The sequence below is a fragment of the Chiloscyllium punctatum genome, chromosome 26 (assembly GCF_047496795.1).
Source record: "Chiloscyllium punctatum isolate Juve2018m chromosome 26, sChiPun1.3, whole genome shotgun sequence".
Lineage (NCBI taxonomy): Eukaryota > Metazoa > Chordata > Chondrichthyes > Orectolobiformes > Hemiscylliidae > Chiloscyllium > Chiloscyllium punctatum.
Window position 1 is genome coordinate 6,476,619 of NC_092764.1, and position 20,746 is coordinate 6,497,364.

General features: G+C 40.3%; 1 protein-coding gene across 1 annotated transcript in view; it reads left to right on the top strand.

Annotated features, from left to right (window-relative positions):
- dync1li2 (dynein, cytoplasmic 1, light intermediate chain 2) overlaps positions 1-20,746 on the top strand; it is an 83,435-nt gene that overhangs the window by 18,110 nt on the left and 44,579 nt on the right. The window contains exon 5 of the mRNA XM_072595820.1: positions 14,200-14,366. Within this exon, the coding sequence (XP_072451921.1) occupies positions 14,200-14,366 (167 nt within the window). The remainder of the gene's footprint in view (positions 1-14,199; positions 14,367-20,746) is intronic.

The following is a 20,746-nucleotide window of genomic DNA, read 5'->3' on the forward strand; positions in this document are numbered from 1 at the left end:
GTGTCCCTACCTCAGTAGTGCAAATTGATCAAAATACCTAAACCAAGGCTCCTTCCTATTGATTTTTTGAAATTTGTAAGGTACAGTGTTTCTTTAAAGCAGCTCCTGGTGATGCCTTGACATTACTGGCATTCAATTGAACCATGTTGAATGAGCAATTACGTTGTAAATTAGTGGCCACTTCATTTTGGAATTGTTATATTTGACCAGATGTAGCATGTAACAAATCTAATTATAAACCCTAGATCTCCACTACCTCCACTATACTCAGTCTGTGTATATCATATGTATGTGGCCATCTGGGCTACGTTGCCTTCTAAGAACAAGACATTGTCAACAGATGGAATGGTTATACCACAACTTACTTGTGTGAGTAAAGATGCTTTAGAACTTGATTGATTCATTTGTGACTAGAATCTGACTGAAACTTAGCCAAATCATAACAAACATCCAGTTCTTCCTCTACTGTGCAGATCTGTCATAGACTTAGTTCTAAACAGCATGGAAAAAGGGCCTTCAGCCCACTGTGCCCTTTGTCGAATGTTGGTCTGAATAGTTCTTAAATGCTATCATTTGTTTAAAATTAATATTGGAGAAATTTTGCTTGTGGCTACATCATTCTTTTATCAGTGAATGGTCTCTGCAAAAGATATGAAGGTCATTTTATTCATGACCACATATTCCCAGACTAGTATTATCCAATAGAAATAACCACCACTATGGTTCCAGTGAATCAGTTTTAGCCATATTTACTTATTTTACCAAAAAGCACTTGACCTGCAATTCAGGTAAATTCACATCGCATGTACATTTGTTTAAGAATCAACCATCTTTTAGTAAACAAGGAAATAAAACACCAGAACATTTCAGACTGTTTTCATCTTACCATTTGACAAAATAACACTGAAGGAGTTATTTGAGTAATGACCGTGCTTATTACTATTTGCAAATCTGATTTAAATAGAAAAATGTTATTATCCATACTTCGGTTCCCTGTGGCAAATGACTGTATTAGACAATATCGTCCTAAGTTATGCACCTTCCATGTTCTGAAGGTATGGGAGAGTGATATAGTACCATAGTATCTGTGCAGTGTATAGTATCAGCCCATTAATCAACCCCACTTACTCGATTTTACCTTGTGTTGATCACGACAAGGGTTGCAGTTCAGGCTCTGACGTCATGCTAAACACTGTAAATGCAAGTCATTCTTCCTTTCTTGCTGTCTCTTCCCATCTATTCACCCCAAGACAGTTGAGACACAGTGATTCATACTTTGTCAATACTTCCAGCGTTCATACAACATTTATAACTCCTTATTGATTGAATATCGATGTTTCAGACATCAAGTATGATCTTAAATGTTTTTTCCACAGTGTTGAGGTAAATGACCAATTAATCTGAGTCTCACTTGGTTATGTTTTGAGCAAAAAACCTTAGCTACACGATGAAGAGAATTCAATACTGAATGAATATTGCTGTGGGATCTGTAAAAGACACTGCAAACTTTGAATTGAGATGTTGGCTATGTGTCAGTGATTGAATATTGTTACATGGTTGTTCATTTGCCCTGGAGACTCAAGCTTGTGATTGAGGGTGTGCTGCAGAGTGCTACACTGCGCAGATGAAACGTTAAACATCTGGCCATAAGGATGGATGTAAAAGATTTCATGGCACTACTTTGGAAAAAAGCTGGAGAATTTGCTTTGAACAGATAAATTCTGTTCAATATTTATCTTGTCAGCAACATGGAAGATTATGTGAAGCATGCAGGTACAGCAGGTCGTGAAGAAGGCTAATAGCATGCTGGCCTTCATAACGAGAGGAATTGAGTATAGAAGCAAAGAGGTGCTTCTGCAGCTGTACAGGGCCCTGGTGAGACCACACCTGGAGTACTGTGTACAGTTCTGGTCTCCAAATTTGAGGAAAGGCATTCTGGCTATTGAGGGAGTGCAGCGTAGGTTCACGAGGTCAATTCCTGGAATGGCAGGATTGCATTACACGGAAAGACTGAAGCGACTGGGCTTGTATACCCTTGAGTTTAGAAGACTGAGAGGGGATCTGATGGAAACGTATAGGATTATGAAAGGATTGGACACTCTGGCAGGAGGAAACATATTTCCGCTGATGGGGGAGTGCCGAACCAGAGGACACAACTTAAAAATACAGGGTAGACCATTTAGGACAGAGATGAGGAGAAACTACTTCACCCAGAGAGTGGTGGCTGTGTGGAATGCTCTGCCCCAGAGGGCAGTGGAGGCCCAGTCTCTGGATTCATTTAAGAAAGAATTGGATAGAGCTCTTAAAGATTGTGGAGTCAAGGGTTATGGAGATAAGGCTGGAACAGGATACTGATTGGGAATGATCAGCCATGATCATATTGAATGGCGGTGCAGGCTCGAAGGGCTGAATGGCCTACTCCTGCATCTATTGTCTATTGTCTCTTGTCTATGTGGAGGAGGTTTCCAGATTTTCACTATCCTTTGTGTTTTTTTAAAGTGTCCTAACTGTCCTGTCTTCAATTTGAACTAAATGCTCCCTTATTCCAGATTATTTCTCTACATCTGTCCATCAATTTTCTATTCATTTGAGATGTGGACTTTTGTCCAGACCAGCATTTATTGTCCATTTCGGTTGTTCAAGGGAAAACAGTAATGAGCAGTCACATTAAGTGACTGCAATTTATTGGTATAGATAGACCCACGATGCTGTTATGAAGTTCTGGGATTTTGACCCAGTGACACAAGGAACAGTGATGTTTTTCCATGTTAGAATGGTGCCTGGCATTGGTGGTGGAGAGAATGAATTTTTGTGCATGTGGTTCAAATCAAGCTGGCTGCATTTTCCTGGAAGGTATTGAACTTCTCCAGTTACACTCATCCAGGCAATGGGTGTGTTCCATAACCCTTAAGCCCCAACATCCTGCTACTTTTCTCTGCTTTCTCCTTCTCTGAAGGCATAAAGGTATACTGGATTACAATTGATTGAGTGCTCGGAACTCCCAATGCCTAGTCCAAGTCGTCAAGCAATGCTCTGTTTGACCTTAGAAACTTGCCAGCTGAATGCATTCAAATACTCGTTCAAACTCCAAGCATCATTGGCTTGTATTCCAGATGCCAGGACACTGACTTTAGTTCCAGTTTACTCCTGTCCCAAATGCCTCAAGTTACATAAACTGAGGCCCATTGTAGCACTCCAGTTAATGCTCCAGGAGCACTTCATATAAAGGATAGGAAATTAACCCTAGAGGCTACTGTCCAAAGAAACTGGCCCCAGGCTAATCCTGTATCATTGTAAAATTACCTCTTGTGGACTTTTTTTCTACTTTGACTGTGCTGAGTAAATTTGTGGGCTATGCCTTGGTGCCTTTTCCTCTAAGGCTTTTGGGGTGGATGAGTAAGCACTTGCCTTTGTTTTTAGTAATTGCTTTGCTGGCAAATTTTAAACTTTTTACCAGCAGACAAGCCACTATGTAAATTCAGGAAAACACTGGCAACACATGTAAGAGTGTGTTGATTTTCCCAAGACTTTGACGAAAGAGTTTACATAGCAGGGTCAGCATAGGTTCCCACCTCCCCAGAAAGATTGTTTTATTTCAGGGGTAGGTAGGTATGCATCCCATTTAGCTCAAAGATGAGCTCATGCATCACAAACAAAGCTTGTATTCTTGAATGCAGTGTACTGGCTGCCAAAAAGATTACATCATACACAGTCATTGCTACAGAATGTCTAATCCTCTGTGTGGATAGATTACCATCTGAATGAAAGCTAGAAGCGGATTTACATTTTTTCTTTGTCAGAATGAGACATGACGGGTAGTGCAACATGTTCACGCTCACCAGTTGCACATAGTGGCGCGAGATAGTCTTTGAATTTTTTGTCCTTTCTGAAGATACTGACTCTTGGAGGTGGGATCTAATGTAACCACTTTCTACTTTTACATGTCCTCCTGAATTCAGATGGGCTGATTTTCCTGCATTTACTTCAGATGTTTTTATGTTCACCTGATAAAGGAGACAGCATTGCATTCTATCAACTCTCCCAGTGATTCCCTTTGTCCCTTATATACTTTCCTCTTTCTTGTCCTTGGCCACGATCTGGAAACTGCTGGACAGTGAGCAGGAACACAAACACTTGCTTATTTCCTCCCATTCCCTAGAAGGCTAAAGTACAAAGATTCTCGTTCTATTTTGTTTACTTGAGTGGTCAGTGTAACCAGAACAGACAAAGGATCAAATATGTTAGCACTTGATCTGAAACTGTTTCCCAACTAGACCATTATCACAGTGCCAGCATTGTAAACCTTCATGACAGTTCCATGACTGTTCTAAATATGCAATACAATATACGTAAATACCTACACTTGTTAAAAACTTGCCATTGCATCCTCACTGATGCATTACTTTGGTCTCCAGGTACTGTCTCTGAAGCACATTATGTTGTTTCCTGCATGTTTTGTGCAGATTACTGATGGGATCTGGTGTAATTACACTACACAGTGATATTGCTTTCAATGTTTGCTCTTTCTGAAACTAAAAATAGTGTAAATTATTGTAGCTGTCATTGGCTGTTTGCAGTATTTTAAGAATTAAACGGCCTATTAAATACAGGGTATCATTAAGCAATGACTGGCATCTGAGTAGTTCCAAACCAGTTTCCAAGTTATAGAATGGAGCAGATACATCAGAAGTTGATGGGACTTTTGTCTGTGGCTCAGTTTGTTTTGCTGTTGTCACAGACACCTGGACCTTTCAAGTGCTGTCCAACTCAAATAACAGGAATACAGTATAAATGTTCAATATTTATAAGCTGTTCTCAAAGTGTCCTGACAGAAATTAAAGCCAGTACCCCTCCATTTAGCAGGAGTGATAAGCAAATTAAAATTATTCAGGAAAATGTGCTTTGAAAATCCTTAATTCTCAACTTATCCTAAACTAAGTGTAACAATAGGACAAGAAACATAGGTGCAAATTTCTCACAGGTCTTGAACTACTTTACTTGAAAGATGATCAGCACTGGACAAATGCTACTCAGAGAAGGTTGCTGTTGTAATAGGACCTAGAGTCTTTGGCATGAGTATTATCCTGAAGAGTAATTTATGAAATTTTGCAATGACTCTCTATCCACTGAACTATTTTCGAGGCTCAGGTGGAAATTCATAGTGTCTCATTTAAGAAAGTGGCCACACCTGGTTTAACTGCTTCAGAGTTAGCACCCAGCACAAAAGACCAAGAAGGCAGTTTCTGAACTTGTGCTGATCTTGACTAAGCTTGTTAAGCATTGATTAAATATGTGAGATTGTTAGTTGCAAAGCAACATTGACACTGAAGAAAAGATGGTTTCCTTCTTAATAGAGCTGTTATAGAGGGCTTTTCTTGTAGAACATGGAACTGTTTAAACCCTGCAGTAGTAGCTCATGCCTGAAATGTCGATTCTCCTGCTCCTTGGATGCTGCCTGACCTGCTGCGCTTTTCCAGCAACACATTTTCAGTAGTACAGCAGTGCCAATTAAGTATAAGAAATTTAATGGGAAGCTGTTACTGCCAGTTTCTACTTAATCTGTATTAGCTGTCCACAGAGGTTTTTAGATGCAAAACTCTGATATGAGTAAATAACTTTCTGCATTATCAGAAGGTAGTGCAAGCATCTAAAATTACATCTCATGACTGTCATGGTGTCCCACAGATAGAAAAGAGATGGAAAGATTTGGCCAATCTGTTTCAGGAAAGTCTTTTGTCAGAGCATGATACCAAACTATAATATTTTCCGCATTCAAGTGAGCATGCAAGAGAGGACATTGGATCAACCTGTTTGTGTTGGATAATATTTGTAACAATGTCAGGTTTCATCAGTCCTATATCTGTGATTGAAAATGCATGATTTAAATATATCGATGTCACTTTTAGAGTTTGGATTTTAAACTAATGGCATCATTAGTGGTGGTCTTTTTATGTAAAGGGGTTATTAATTAGCGAGTGGTCTTTTGGTACCATGATTGTAAACCAGCATGCTTTAGAGGGCAAAATGATGAAAGGCTTCCTCGTGTGTTAATGGAAGCTTGTTCATATTATGGGGTTTATGAAAGGAGAGTAGGTAAGAAGGCACTTCACTTAGCGGAAGTTAGGACAAAGTGTTTTAAATTGGTTTAAAAACTTTTGACTTCAGTTTGAAAGTGACCTGATGAAGTTATAGAGTCATAGAATTTTACAATACAGGAGGCCATTCTGTACCAGCTCCCAAAAGCTAGTCCCATTCTCTGGCTTATTTCTGTAGCCTCTAAATATGACACAATTAAATGTATGTCCATCTCTCTCTTGAAACCAAAATGGGTGCAAGGAAAAATTCTTTCTAGAAAAAGAAATTTGTTCAGCACCATTAAGGGAAGTTATCTCCAATGAGCATTTCAGCTTCCAGGCTAAGGTGGTGTTTGGTTAGAAATTTGCAAAATTGACAAAGTCCAAGACCTTAGCTGTGGCAGTTAAAGAAAAAATGCCTTGCAACTCATTGAACCTGAACTGAAAAGAAGCAGTCAAATTATGTGATTGTGTTAAGGAGTAAATGGGATTTTGTTTTACCAAATGGTTGAAAGTTTTTAAATGGTTGAGGATAATTTGGTTTGTTTTGTTCTTTATTTTGTATGATAAGCTTCTCTTCTATTGTTAAAAGTCAATCTGCAGCTTGGCATGCTTATGTTTTAGTGGAATTGCTATGTAAATTAAGAAACACACAATATGTCAAGTCAAATTTCATTCTGGGATCTGACTTGTACAGTAGCATCATCAGCTGCCACCCTAGATAATCTACTCAGGTCCTGGCGGGATTTAAACCTATGCCCCTCTGTGACACAGGCAGGGTACCAACTCAGCCAAGTTAACACAGGTTGTGACTGAAATAAGGCTTTTGCATTTATTGTTCTCAATCAACATTCAAACGTGTTGTGACACACTTTCAGCACAGAGGGAATTTAAATCTAGACCTTCTGGCCCAGAGGTAGGGACATACCAAAGTGCCATAAGAGCCCTGACCCTTCAGCAATTCTAAGTTTGTACTGTCAGCCCTATTACAGATTGCACACCCTTCATATTTTTTTGTTCTTTGACAGCAACCCCTTGTTATCTATATGATAGTTTGGACTTGGACAGAAGCCAAACTAACACACAATACAGAGTCTGTCAAATGGGAAGTAACAGATCTAATTATAGAGGAGGCCGAAAGGAAGTGACTTGATGTGTTGATACAAGATTGTTGCGTCCGTATCTTCCATTTCATAGAATGAAACAGACCAAAACTTCTGGCCATTGGCAACTGAGAGTAATTCAATTATACGCTTTTAATTTGAAGAATATTTGAAAAGTGCTGGTGTTTTCATAGTGCTAATGCTAGGCTGTGGGAGTACTTCATAAAGGAATTAATTTGGTTTGCAGTAATTGTCATCTAGATAAATAAAGCAGCCTCACAGAATCCTGTGAACAATGAGATGAATGAAGTTCACCTAAACAAATAAAAGGAAATGAAAATTTAAGCAAATGAGGAGTGAGAGTTACGACAATAACAACTGTGATAATACAAGGTTGTGGGGATGCTGTACTTAAATCATTGATTAGGATAGTCACAGTGTAAACCTTACTCATGGCCTGGATTTGGATATACACGACAATTTCAGAACTTCAGAAATAGCTGCTAGCCCAGCTGTCCTAGTTCACTTAGAACAGTAACATCAGTCAAACTGATGTAGAAAAATGCCCAGGTATGTCCAGTTCATAGTGTGCAAAATGTGACCATGTCAGTTATCAATCTAATCTAATTCAGCAGTGCAATGATGGAAAGGGTTGTCAGCATGACTGATTAGTAGCATTTAGTTTGTAACTTGCTCATCGGTGCTTTATTTGGGTTCTGCTAGGGTCACAGCTTCAGGCTATGATCCAAATGAAGATAAAAGAGCTGAATTCCTGAAATCTGAGTGACTACCCTTGATATCAAGACAACGTTTGACTTGAGTGTGGCATCAAGTAAGCTGAGCAAAATTTAGGTCAAGACTTTGGGGAAATGTCTTCTGGTTGGACTCGCACCTAGTATCAAGGAAGATGATGTATTATTTTGAGGCCCGTGTCCTTTGTCCCAGGGCAATGCTGCATGAGTACCTCAGTGTTATGTAATTGGTCAATAGCACAGTCAATGAAGTCACTTCAATCAAAAGGCCAGAAATGAGGATGTTCGCTGAAGACAGCTGAGTCTCCTTTGTAGTTAGTGTGATCAGACTTGTTTCATTTGAATTCCATTGCAATTGCCGTATTTCTGAGATGTCCTTGCATACAGTCCTTTTCCTAGAAAATAAAGTTGAGTAGCCTTTTGCACTGTACATCTCTATTTTGTCAGGGTTTCTATCTGTTGTTTTTACAACACTTGGATGAATTTCTCAATTTCACTCTGAACGGGGGTGATGCTGAAATTGAATCACTTGGAAGGTTGAAGTATGAATGTTGCAGAATGTACCCATAAAATTGTTTAGCAAAGTCTGAGGGTTGCTTTTTACTTGGATTATTTTCATATAACTTGATGCAAAATGCATCTTAAATCAAAAGCAGAAAATGCTGGTAGCCCTCAGGATGTTAACCAGTAATCACACTGGCTAATTAACAATGTGTACACTTCTCAAAACTGGCTATGTACTCACCAGTCTGTGTGTCATTAGGTTCTGTAGTCCTGAGTTTTTGATTAGATTAGATTACTTTTAGATTAGATTACTTAGTGTGGAGCTAGCAGGGGGAGTGTCAGGCACGATTCACATGTAAATAAACGATGACTTGGTGAAGGGATACCAGCCTTCAATGATGACTTGAAATGGTGACCTGTTGCATACTGAACATTTTCTATTTTGATTGCGTTGTTTTGTGGGTCCCGTGAATCAAATGCCCCAGACAGCAGGTAGGAATGAGGCACACATCATTTATACACAAACCTGAACCAAACACCACCACAAAGGCCCTTTGGCCCAACAAGTCCACACTGACCCGCCGAAGTGTGACCTGCCAAAGCGCAACCCACCCAGACCCATTCCCCTACATTTACCCTTTCACCTAACACAATGGGCAATTTAGCATGGCCAATTCATCTAATCTGCACATATTTGGACTGTGGGAGGAAACCGGAGCACCTGGAGGAAACCCACGTAGACACGAGGAAAATGTGCAAACTCCACACAGTCGGTCGCCTGAGGTGGGAATTGAACCTGGATCTCTGGTGCTGTGAGGCAGTAGTGCTAACCACCGTGCCGCCCACGGGCCATTACATATTTCAATTACCCTGAATGTGGTTTCAAGCTTGATTTTATTGCCTTTTATTTTAATTTTCAAAACATGTATATATATCTATATATCTCTTTTTCTGTCCATTGCTCTGTGCTGGCATCAGGATGTCCCCAGATTGGCCACTGCACAGTGTAATGTAACACCCATTAAGTCAACTTCTAGAGAGTCAAAAGTGAAGGATAGGTTCAGATCCTAACATTTACACATCTGAACACAAATTGGCGGAACTTGCAGCAACATTACAACTGAGGTGCCATACTGCAAGATAATGAGTTATTCAGCTTCTGTTACCAGGTACTTTGACTCTTCAATGCAAGTTAGGAAGGAAGTGTTGGATTACTGGACATTTGCTGATAGTTGGACTGTGTGAACAATTTAAGTAGTAATTAACTGCCACTGTTAAATAGTTTGTATAATTCGTCGTTTTGTAAAATAAAAACCTTCTGCATAGCCATACTCAGCTATGTTATGATGGGAGCAGTTTGTGTTTTTCAGTGGTTTATATAGTCTAGGTTGTGAGAGGGTAATGCTGGTGCACAGGACCTCGTCTCTGCTTGATAAGAACCAGCAACACTTGCATAAGGACTGATCTTGCTTGAACCAAGTCAGCCCCAAATTGAAAATGCTTTGGTGTTAAGTTTTAGATGCCCTATCTTTCACTTGTGGTTTTGGTTTTGGTTTTGGGGCAGCATGGTGATAGTGATTAGTAATGCTGCTTCACAGCACCGAGGACCCAAGTTTGATTCTAGCCTGGAGTGACTCTCTGGTGTTTGCATGTTCTTCCTGTGGTTTTCCTCCAGATGCTCTTGGAATGTTCAGGCTAGGTGAGTTAGCCATGGTTTAGAAAGTGCCATGCAGGTTTGGGCTGTAAGTCTGGGTGGGCTGCTCTTTGGGGGCTTGGTGCAGACTTGATAGGCTGAATGGCCTCTTGCTGCACTATAGGGAATCTGTGGTTCCAAAAAATGATCTTATTCATCTGCCTTTGCCTTTGTGGTGGTGTTTGGTTCAGGTTTGTGTATAAATGATGTGTGCCTCACCCCTACCTGCTGTTTGGGGCATTTGATTCACGAGACCCACAAAATGATGCAATCAAAAGAGAAAATGTTCAGTATGCGACAGGTCAACATTTCAAGTCATCATTGAAGGTTGGTATCCCTTCACCAAGTCATCGTTTATTTACATGTAAATCGTACCTGACACTCGCCCTGCTAGTTCAGACACAGCTCCTAGAGTGAACAGAGCCCCTGACACTCCTGTCTATATTTGCCAGCAAGGACTCCCTGATGGACAAGCTTAACAGCCCCAATCAGGAACTCTTATTCTGAGATCCACCTGACTAACCTCATTCCAATCACTGCAGTCATCTTTCATTGGAGCAATAGGTACATTTAGCTATCATCATGAACAGTTTGACTGTTTTGAAAATATTTTTTCTCATCAACCTGATCAGAGATGTTACTTTGCATCTCCAGCCCAGGTGAGACTTGAACCTAGTCTCTTGGCTGAGAGGTAGGGAAGCTACCACAACTCCATAAGAACCCTTGAGTTCATAATTGAGATATCTGTGAACTGAACCCAGATCAACTGCTTGGGAAGTGACTGTGCTCATTGCTATACCATCATCACTATCAGTTTGATTATTTTGTATCTAGATGTGCTCATACTGTTATGAAGTTGAAGGCATGTACTGTACCTTTAAGAGAAATTGAATGCTGTTCTGCACTGAGATTACAAGAGCAGTCTCATAGTGTACTGGAAAATTGAAAATATGTAACATTTGGCTGTGAAATAAATAACTGAGTTGGTTGTTTTGACAAATAATAATTCAAATATAACCAATCTGTTTAAATCATGCCCCAGGATACTAAAACCCCATCAAGTTGAAATGTATTGGCAAAAACAATGTCAAAACAATGAGACAATCCAATGTCGGGGGTATAAAAAAAGGCAGGAATTATAAAAATTGGACAGAGCAACTGCCATAGAGAGAGAGAGACCCAAGACATTGAAACACTCCCAATCAAAGGTACCTTTTCATATGAAACATCATCACGGTAAAAAGCAAGAAGACAACCCAGGGAGATCTTGAGCCGGAAGAAGAAAGACACCAAAGATGACAGCTGCTGTATGGTTTTGAAATTAAGTTGATGCAATTTTAGTAAGTATTTTATTGGAACAGTATGTTATAGATTTGGAGGCAGGCAATCAGTTAAGAGAAAGGGTGACTGAGAGTTGTGAATAGTTGTTTAATGTTCACTTTTAGAGTTAAAGAATTAATTGATGTTATTTTCTTTAAGTAGTGGAATTTGAGAGCTCTGTCACTCATACCTTAACAGATTATGAGGCGAGGTGAGCTTTTCTGGGTGTTAGGTTTAATTAGCAGAAGGGTTCACCATTGTGTTGTAACAGTACACACAACTGTACACTTTGTTCCCATCACCGAATCAAATGTGGTACTTTTCACCACCTGTTATCCACTACCATTAAATCGTAGCTTGACAGTTGATTTATATTTTCTGACCTACTTGTTCAGCAATGTTGTTGCATACCTCTCTGGAACAACTGGGTTTTGAACCAGGAAGACTTCCTGATTCAGGGACAATAGCATGGTGCTACCAGAGCCTTAAATTAAACCTCAAGCTTTTCATCCGCATGTCCTTAAGATATCGTTTGCGATTTTGTTAAAGCTTGACCGTTTACCCACGTTAGAAGTGGGGATGTTACCACTGCACCACAAGAACCCCTGAGCTTGAATGTTTGTTTATATTTTGTCTTATCAACCTGTTGAGAGATGTTAAGGTACATCTCTGGAGCTAATGCAATCTGAATCCGGGGCACGGCCACTGCACAGCAAAAGCCCCCAAGTATCTTTGGCAGCACAGTGATTAGCACTGCTGCCTCACAGCGCTAGAGATCTGGGTTCAATTCCCGCCTCAGGCAACTTATGTGGAGTTTGCACATTCTCCCCATGTCTGTGTGGGTTTCCTCCGGGTGCTCCGGTTTCCCCCCCTCAGTCCAAAAATGTGCAAGTTAGGTGAATTGGCCATGCTATATTGCCTCTAGTGTTAGGTGAAAGGGTAAATGTAGGGGAATGGGTCTGGGTGTGTTGCTCTTCGGAGGGTTGGTGTGGACTTGTTGGGCCGAAGGACCTGTTTCCACACTTTAGATTATTTACATTAGATTAAATTACTTAATCTACCTTTCCTACTTTTTGTGCCTTTTTTAATCAAGCTGGTCAGAGATATTTTGATGCATCTCTAGACCAAGTGAGACTTGAACCTGTGTCTCCTGGTGCAACTGTGCCACAAGGCCTGAGCTTAACAGTTTACACTTTACCATTGACCACACCTGACCCAGGTGAGAGAGTGAGAGAAAAGGGAGCCTCCAGTGGAAATAGGGGATGAAGGAAGCAGGAGATGACAAAGGACAGAGGAAGCTGCAAAGATGGGGTTCGGTGAGGTAAGAGCAAGGAAGAGGTTCTAAGGAAAAGAGCAATTTTAAGTCTGTCAACCAAGAAATGCTCAGCTAACTAAATTGCTTTAATTCTGTAGCTTAAGGCTGCAAATAGTCAAGAACTACTATATGGAGCAAAGTGCCATGGATGTGATGATGATGAATACTGTCAGTTGTTAAACTTGTGAGGTTGATGATGCAGTGAGAACAATTCTTTGTTGAATTCCTTATTAAAATTTTTTTCCAGTTTTGTGTATGCACTGGAAACTTATGAATTGTGATGTCAGCAATCTGGAAGGTCTTAATAGTATTGACTTTGTGTGTAGAAGAGTCAATTATTTTGAAAACTTTCACTGGTGTATGCCTTTGGTCTTTTGCCAATGTATGTGCTATAGTGTCTGCAATTAATGTCTACCTTGTGTTGTGGCTTAGTGTTGATGGAGGCTTAATGATTGAGCATATTGATGAGTTATTCTAATTCTGGTGTTGTGTGCGAGTCCCAGTGTCCCAAATGTCAACTCAAATATAGAAGTACTCCTACTATGTGACTGCATCATCTAAATGAGTTAGTGAGAATCAAAAAGAGCTCCTAAGTCAAGAGAAGAATTCAAGAACAGCTCTCCAATGAATACATATGTTGATTCATGACAATTATTCTGTTGCTTTATGTCAGTCTAAATTATTTGCTTAAATCTTGGGTGGAGCAAATAGCCCGAAACTTCTAACTTGGAGGCAAAGGTGCAATCATGTTGAGTCAAACTGAGTTATATGAAGGCAGTGATAGAATGAGTTTTTTATGCAGATAACCTGAGCATTTTTGTATTTAACCAACTCCCCGGAGAGAAGATAAATGGTCTAAGATTCAAAAAATGACTGGAATATTTATTGGATCACAAATCATATCTGTGGTCAAGTAAATTAATCACGATTGAGTGTCTTGTGCTCTGGGTGTATCCAAAACATGATATCTCTGAAAACTGAAAAAATCAAGAATTCCTTTTAGGAAAAAAAATGAATTTCAATGGTCTGTGACTAGCTTCTTACAACCAAATTTCACATTTCAACCAGTAAACTTGCTGAAGGTTGGGAATTCTTTAAGTCGCTCAAATAGCGAGTACTTAACCTCAGGCAATATTAGAAAATTCATAACCTTAACTAAAGATTAGAAAGCATAGCCTTTTCCCTACAGGACAGTGAAAATATGGAATAGCACACTGGCATAGTGAGCGACATTGTGATGTAGTTGCCTTCCTTTTTGAAACAAAGGAACAGCTTGTATGATTGTTGACGTGCATCTTTTTTGAATCGTGAAGGGGAGAGAGAAGAGGGAAAGGACCTTCTGGATTGAGTGGTGTAGAGAAAGCTGGCACCTGATCTGAAATGGTCCAAATAACTTTTTTTTTGCTCTGAATTTTGTCTCATGTCATCTTGTCTCTAGTGGTGAAGGAATTCCAGGAGTATGTGGAGCCTGAGGAAGGATCTCATGGGTCCCCGCAGAGGAGAGCCCCGGTGTCTGGTCAGGAAGATGAGGAGGTGGTTTTGCCGCTGGGCGAGAATGTACTGACGCACAATCTGGGCATTCCGGTACTGGTCGTCTGCACAAAGGTAGGATTGTTATCCCACGAGGCTCAACATAGCAAAAAAAATCTCAATGTCCTGTTGTTTAAAAACTGAGTTACACTGGAGCTTGTTTAAGGTTTTTTTAGCAGCTGGAGTACTGTTCCAGTGCTCGAGGAAAACTCCTCTCAAATACAATAGTTTTTTTATGCAAGAGTACTTGTTGATTTTGTACAAGTGATATTTTAGACAAGTAAATCCTTCGTTTATTCTTTATTGACACTTTGAGCTAGCAGTAGACAGAGTACAATTGGGCTCAGTGCCTTTAAGAAATATTGTGTGTGTTTGTTGACGAACAGGAGGATTGTGCCGGGTCTTGATTTACCGTCCGTCCCTGTCCAGATTAGGCTGTCTCAAATTCATCAACTTGAGATTCTGGCTGACTGCCATTACCCATGAAGCGCAGCCCCATCCTGTCTTCAAGAGGATGGTGAATACAAATAGTTATCTCCTAGATGACTTGCAGTCAGGAGATAAGCAAGAATCCTTTCAAATTGGTACACAGACCTGGAATGCTATCACTGCTCAAGTTCTCTCTCAAGTTGCATGTTATTGCAATTCTCTGTACTGATGTTCACTGTTGTTATTCTGTAATCCAAGAAATTCTGACCTAACAGCATTATAGGGTACTTTGACCATGAGGACTGCAGTAGTTCAAGAAGGCCTGCTATTACTACCTTCAGTCATCGGGGATGGCAGTGTTAAGCCATATCCTCATGAAAGATTTTTTTAACATGTGTTGGTTGTTGTGTATAGGTAAGATGTAATCCCAAGGATTAGTGGTTCAAGAAAGCAGCTCAGCGCTACCACTTTTCAGGGCACTAAGGGAGGAGCAATCCATGCTGGTCCAACCAGCAACATCCACATTTAAAATGTAACAGAATACTGGTTCGTGGTGTGTCTCTGCCTGCCATTCTTGCGAACTTCTCAAAAGATGGCAATAGAGTCATAGAGATGTACAGCATGGAAACAGACCCTTCAGTCCAATTCACTGCCAACCAGATAGCCTAACCTATTCTAGTCCCATTTACCAGCACTTGGTCCATATCCTTCTAAACCCTTCCTGTTCATATACCCACCTGGATGCCTTTTAAATGTTGTAATTGTATCAACCTCCACCACTTAACCTGGCAGCTCATTCCATACACGTACCATGCACTGTAAAAAAAAAAAAAAAAAAGTTGCCCCTTAGGTTGCTTTTTAAATTTTTCCCCTCTCACCATAAACCTATGCCCTCTAGTTCTGGACTACTCCATCCCAGGAAAAAGACCTTGTCTATTTATCCTATTTATGCCCCTCATAATTTTGTAAACCTCTATAAGGCCATCCCTCAGCCTCTGATGCTCCAGGGAAAACAGCCTCAGCCTATTCAGCCTTCCCTATAGTTCAAGTCCTCCAACCCTGGCAACATCCTTGTAAATCTTTTCTGAACCATTTGAATTTTCACAACATCCTTCCTATAGGAGGGAGACCAGCGTTGTACATGCTATTCCAAAAGTGGCTGACCCAGTCCTGGACAGCCACAACGTGACCTCCCAGTTCCTATACTCAGTGCTGTGACCAATAAAGGAAAGCAAACCAAATGCCACCTTCACTCTCTTATCTACCTGCGACTCCATTTTCAAGGAACAATTGACTTGCACTCCAAAGTCTGTTCAGCAACACTCCCCATTAAGTGTATAAGTCTTGCTAAGATTTGTCTTTCCAAAATACAGCACCTCCCATTTATCTAAATTAAACTCCATTTGCCACTCCTCAGCCCATCGGCCCATCTGATCAAGATCCTGTTGTAATCTGAGATAATATTCTTCATTGTCCACTACACCTCCAATTTTGGTGTCATCTTCAAACTTACTAACTGTACCTCATATGTTCACATCCAAATCATTTATATAAATGATGAAATAGTGGACCCAGCACTGAGCCTTGTGGCACTCCACTGGTCACAGGCCTGCAGTCTGAAAAGCAACTATCCACTACAACCCTCTGTCTTCGAACCTTGAGCCAGTTCTGCATCCAAATGGCTAGTTCTCCCTGTATTCCACGAGATCTAACCTTGCTAACCAGTCTCCCATCAGAAACCTCGTCGACAGTAATGACCCTTCTACCCTTCTCACTTGCTACCAATCTGGAGTGGGTGTTTTGGGATTGGAGAAGCACAGGCTTGCTGTGGTGGTGCAGTTTGCTGTGTAAAAGACCTGTTTCAGGGTGATTTGGAGACAAAACCTCGATTGATTCCAGTTCTTGGCTGTTCCTAACCTGGAACATCATAATTGCATGACTGCTTCAAATGAGGTCAGCTAACTTTGCGTGTACCGGTGCATGACCCCAGTCCCAAAGCATAGCTGATAATACCTCCATGTCACGCCTGGTCTTATTCTTCCCATTATTGAAACTACAGTGAGAGCCAGAGCAGGTAGTGACTGGCAATAAGTTTGAATAAGTAATTCGGTTAGAATCTGCTGATGTTTCAAGATATTCCATCCAGCATTGCTGTTGCTAGCTGTGATACGAGAACAGCTTGATTCAATTACAAACATTTAGCTCATTGCTGAATCTCCTAAAGCTCTGCTATATTTAAAACTTCTGGCGTGGGTTGATAGCTGAGTCACAGTCTACATGCCATTTCAACCAAGCAGGCATATTTCTTGAAGTCAATTTTTTTTGCCAGTTCAACTTTAGTATTTCGTTACTTTTTATTGGCTTCACAAAGTACAAAAGCATATATTTATCAATTTGTTGAATGCAGAATTATGTATACAATAAGTTTAGATAGATTGGAGATACCTTTCCGGTTGTTGTTTTACTGTTAATGTGTGTATGCAGGTTTAAACATTTTATGTTCATATTATATCAGCTGTCCTTTATTCACTCATGGGATATGAGTGACACTGTGAGCATTTATTGCTTGTTCCAAAGGTGGTGGTGATCTGTTTCCTTGAATCATTGCAAACCAAGTCCAGTTTCCTGAGGAAGGGAATCCAGGATTTTGACTCGGTGACAATGAAGGAACAGCGATAATATTTCCAAGTGAGTGGCGTGGTGGTACTCCCATGTATCTGCTGCCCTCATCATTCTAGCTGTAAGTGGCTGTGGGTTTGGAAGGTGTTGTTTAAGGATCCTTGTCTAAGGATTTCTGCAGTGCATCTTGTAGATGTTGAACACTGATACGATTGAGCATCATTAGTGGATGGAGTGGATGTGTTGCCAATCAAATGGGCTGCTTTGTCCTGGAGGGTGTCAAGCTGCTTGTATGCTGTTGGAGCTGCACCCATCCAGGCAAGTGGGGAGAGAGTATTCCATTGCACTCATGTCTTGTGCCTTGTAGATGGAGGACAGGCTTTGGGGGAGTGAGGTGGTGAGCTACTCACCACAATATTCCTGTGCTTTGATCTGTTTGAATCGCCACTGTTTACGTGGTGAGTCTAGTTTAGTTTTTTGTTAATAGTACCCCCAGGATGTTGAGCAGTTTCATTGCATGGTGCCTGAGGGAGGCTGATTCTGATACTGTTTCTTTATCTGACTGCCTACACTGAAAAAGGAAAGCTGATGTATCTCTTTTACTCCAGTGGCATCTGCTCCCTACGTTAACCATTTTTATTGCCCATTTGGCTTAACCTAAGATTTTTAACATTCTTAAACTTCATTTGTCCATCGTTGTTTATTTTCTCATGTACTGCAATCCTACTGCATTTATCAATTCTTCACATATATACCAGCCAAGGAGAACCAGAGCATTCAAATGTGTGGTGGTGGTAATTGTATATTAATTACACTAAATTGTATGGAGGATATTGTGTGGTGATCCAATTGTGTCACTATTAATACAAACTGTTAGAAGGAATATATTTGTAGTGTGCACAATAAATAACTGATAATGTAAGTGTGTAAAGATTAACTCCAGCTGGCTTTTGAAATACAACTTGTCACCTCCCTCCTTTAAATAGTAGCATTTTCCAGTAGCTGCTCCTGAACCAGTGCTCAGGAATCAAAATGCTGGCTGATTTCCCAACCTCCAAATAGGCCTTCTGTTCTTAACTCTGGGGGACAGGCTCTTCATAGTGACCTACATGCCACTGCAACAGAAATGTGATTACAAAATGGACTTGGATTCTTCAAGTATTAATCAGCAGTTGGGCCTGTGATTAGTCACTGGGCATATGTGCAGACATGGACCAATCCATGCTATTGCTTTATTCTGAATTCTTGGTCTAAAGGTGACACCTTCTGGCAAGGATCGATTATTGCATTAGAATGTTGCTTTGAAGAGCGTACAAGAGGAAGTCTGTTCAAACTGGTGGTTGTCCTCCATATGCAGTAATCCTAATCCCAGTTAATGCTTCCAAATCCCTTTATGCTTTCTTTCACTTTAGCTAATCTGTGTTTAAATGATGACATAGTTCTTCATTTTGCTATTTCCATCTCAGTATCTTTACTGTTTGGAAACACTGAAACCTGCACACACTAACTCTTGCACTCTATGCACTTGTCAGTTATGGGAAATAACTTAAATCGTGGCTGTTTTATTACAAACTACCGATTTCATCCCTCTTCCTGCCAACTATGAGACTGAACCTGACTATTTAGAACCTTTTGATCCTGAAATGTGCTCCGGGCTACATCTCTGCACTGTCACTAAGAATATTTCCAACTTGGTAATTTAGCCCCGTTTCATCCCCCTCAACTTACTTGCTGTCAAAAGTTTTATCCGTGCCAATACTTAGAAGCTTTACTGTTCTAATGCACAATTGACTAACTTGCCTCAATCTTCAGATTTCCCAAAACTGTTCTGTGTATCTGCTTGCTTACACAAGATTTCGTTCACCCAACACCCTTTATTCACTAACCTAAATTGGTTTGATGAATCAGCAACATGTTAGTCCAGATTTTCCAGTCCCTGGATAGTAAGAAACTGAATGCAGCCTGGAAGTTGTGCAGTGCAACCCTTCAAAAATTCTGACATGCTGATTTTGGGAAATGTCTATAAAATTTAAACTTCTGATGAATTCTCTGCTCCTTGGAACCCTGTGCTCTGACTCAGAGATTTGATTACTGGATGGTTACTCAGCAAGCGTTAGAAAGAAAAGTCCTATCCTAAATCCTGGATGACTGACTAGCTCAGACCCCTTGCCCCACCATTACTCACATTGATCATCCCCAAACTAACCTCACCATCTTGCTTTCCCGCCTCCTAACTCTTGCTTTTCCAGAGTTCCTGGCTGTAACATCCCTTTTGAGATTGATCAAAGTTTTCATTTTGTAGGGCAATCAGTGCTATTGCTATGTTCTAAATGTTTGGTACTATTTTGTCTTGGTAAATAACTTGTTTGAGCAGATTGAGTTAAACTATCCTCTCTGCAATCTTTACAATGGATTTGTTACTTGAACTCTATTCAGCATTGGAAATATTATGGAGGCACCATGATACTTTATATTGAAAAATGCAATGGCTATTTGACGCAACATGTCCATGTAAATCCATCATGTATACTCTGTACAAACATCTTCCTGCTCTAATTCATTTTATACTCTGCATTGCCTCTTCCTTTCTCCTTCATGTACTTGACAAGTTTCCTCTTTGGCTAAATGTTTCGGCCACTTCTTGTGGTATGAGAAGTTTCCAGATTCTCACTGCCTTCCAGGAACTGACTCCTGTGTGGACGACATGTTGAGACTAGTTTCTCCAGAGCAAAGCATGGAGAGATGAACATTTCAAACCAGATAATAAACAGCTCTGTTAGCTGAGAGTGCTCCTTCTACAAAGACAGACCCTCAATGCATGGAACTTGTGCCAAAGCTCAATAGCTTATCTGCCTTACCTTGCCCATCAAACCTTGTTAATAAAGAAATACGTATTGTGGCCTTTGATTTCTCTGTGACAACTGGAGGATTTGACACTTGTGATTTCATCAAAGGCAGTGCAAATAGAATCTGCTTTGTTTTTAAGAATCACTTTTGAACTCCCCATTCCTGTTCCTGTATTCCCTCTGCATTGTTATACATCGTAATTCCTTATTTACTTTGCGAAAAATTATGACTTTACATTGTGCTAGATTTCATCTCCCATGTGTCAGTCTGTTTCCCCAGCTTTGAAGTACTCCTGAAGTGTGTTCTGTCTGCTTCATTATCTTACATTTGAGCTTTGGGTGTTCTGCAAACTTTGAAATGATGCTCAGTATATACCTAAGTCAGGTTATTAATATAACACATCACACAATATTTGTCCTAGTAGTGCAATAGCCCATGGAGAACACCTGGCAGTGCTTCATCCAGTCTGAGAAACAGCCATTCACCACTGCCTCCTGGTTTCTATCTTTATCAGTTTGTATACACACTGCTACGCTTCTTTACCCATCCCCCAATAATTC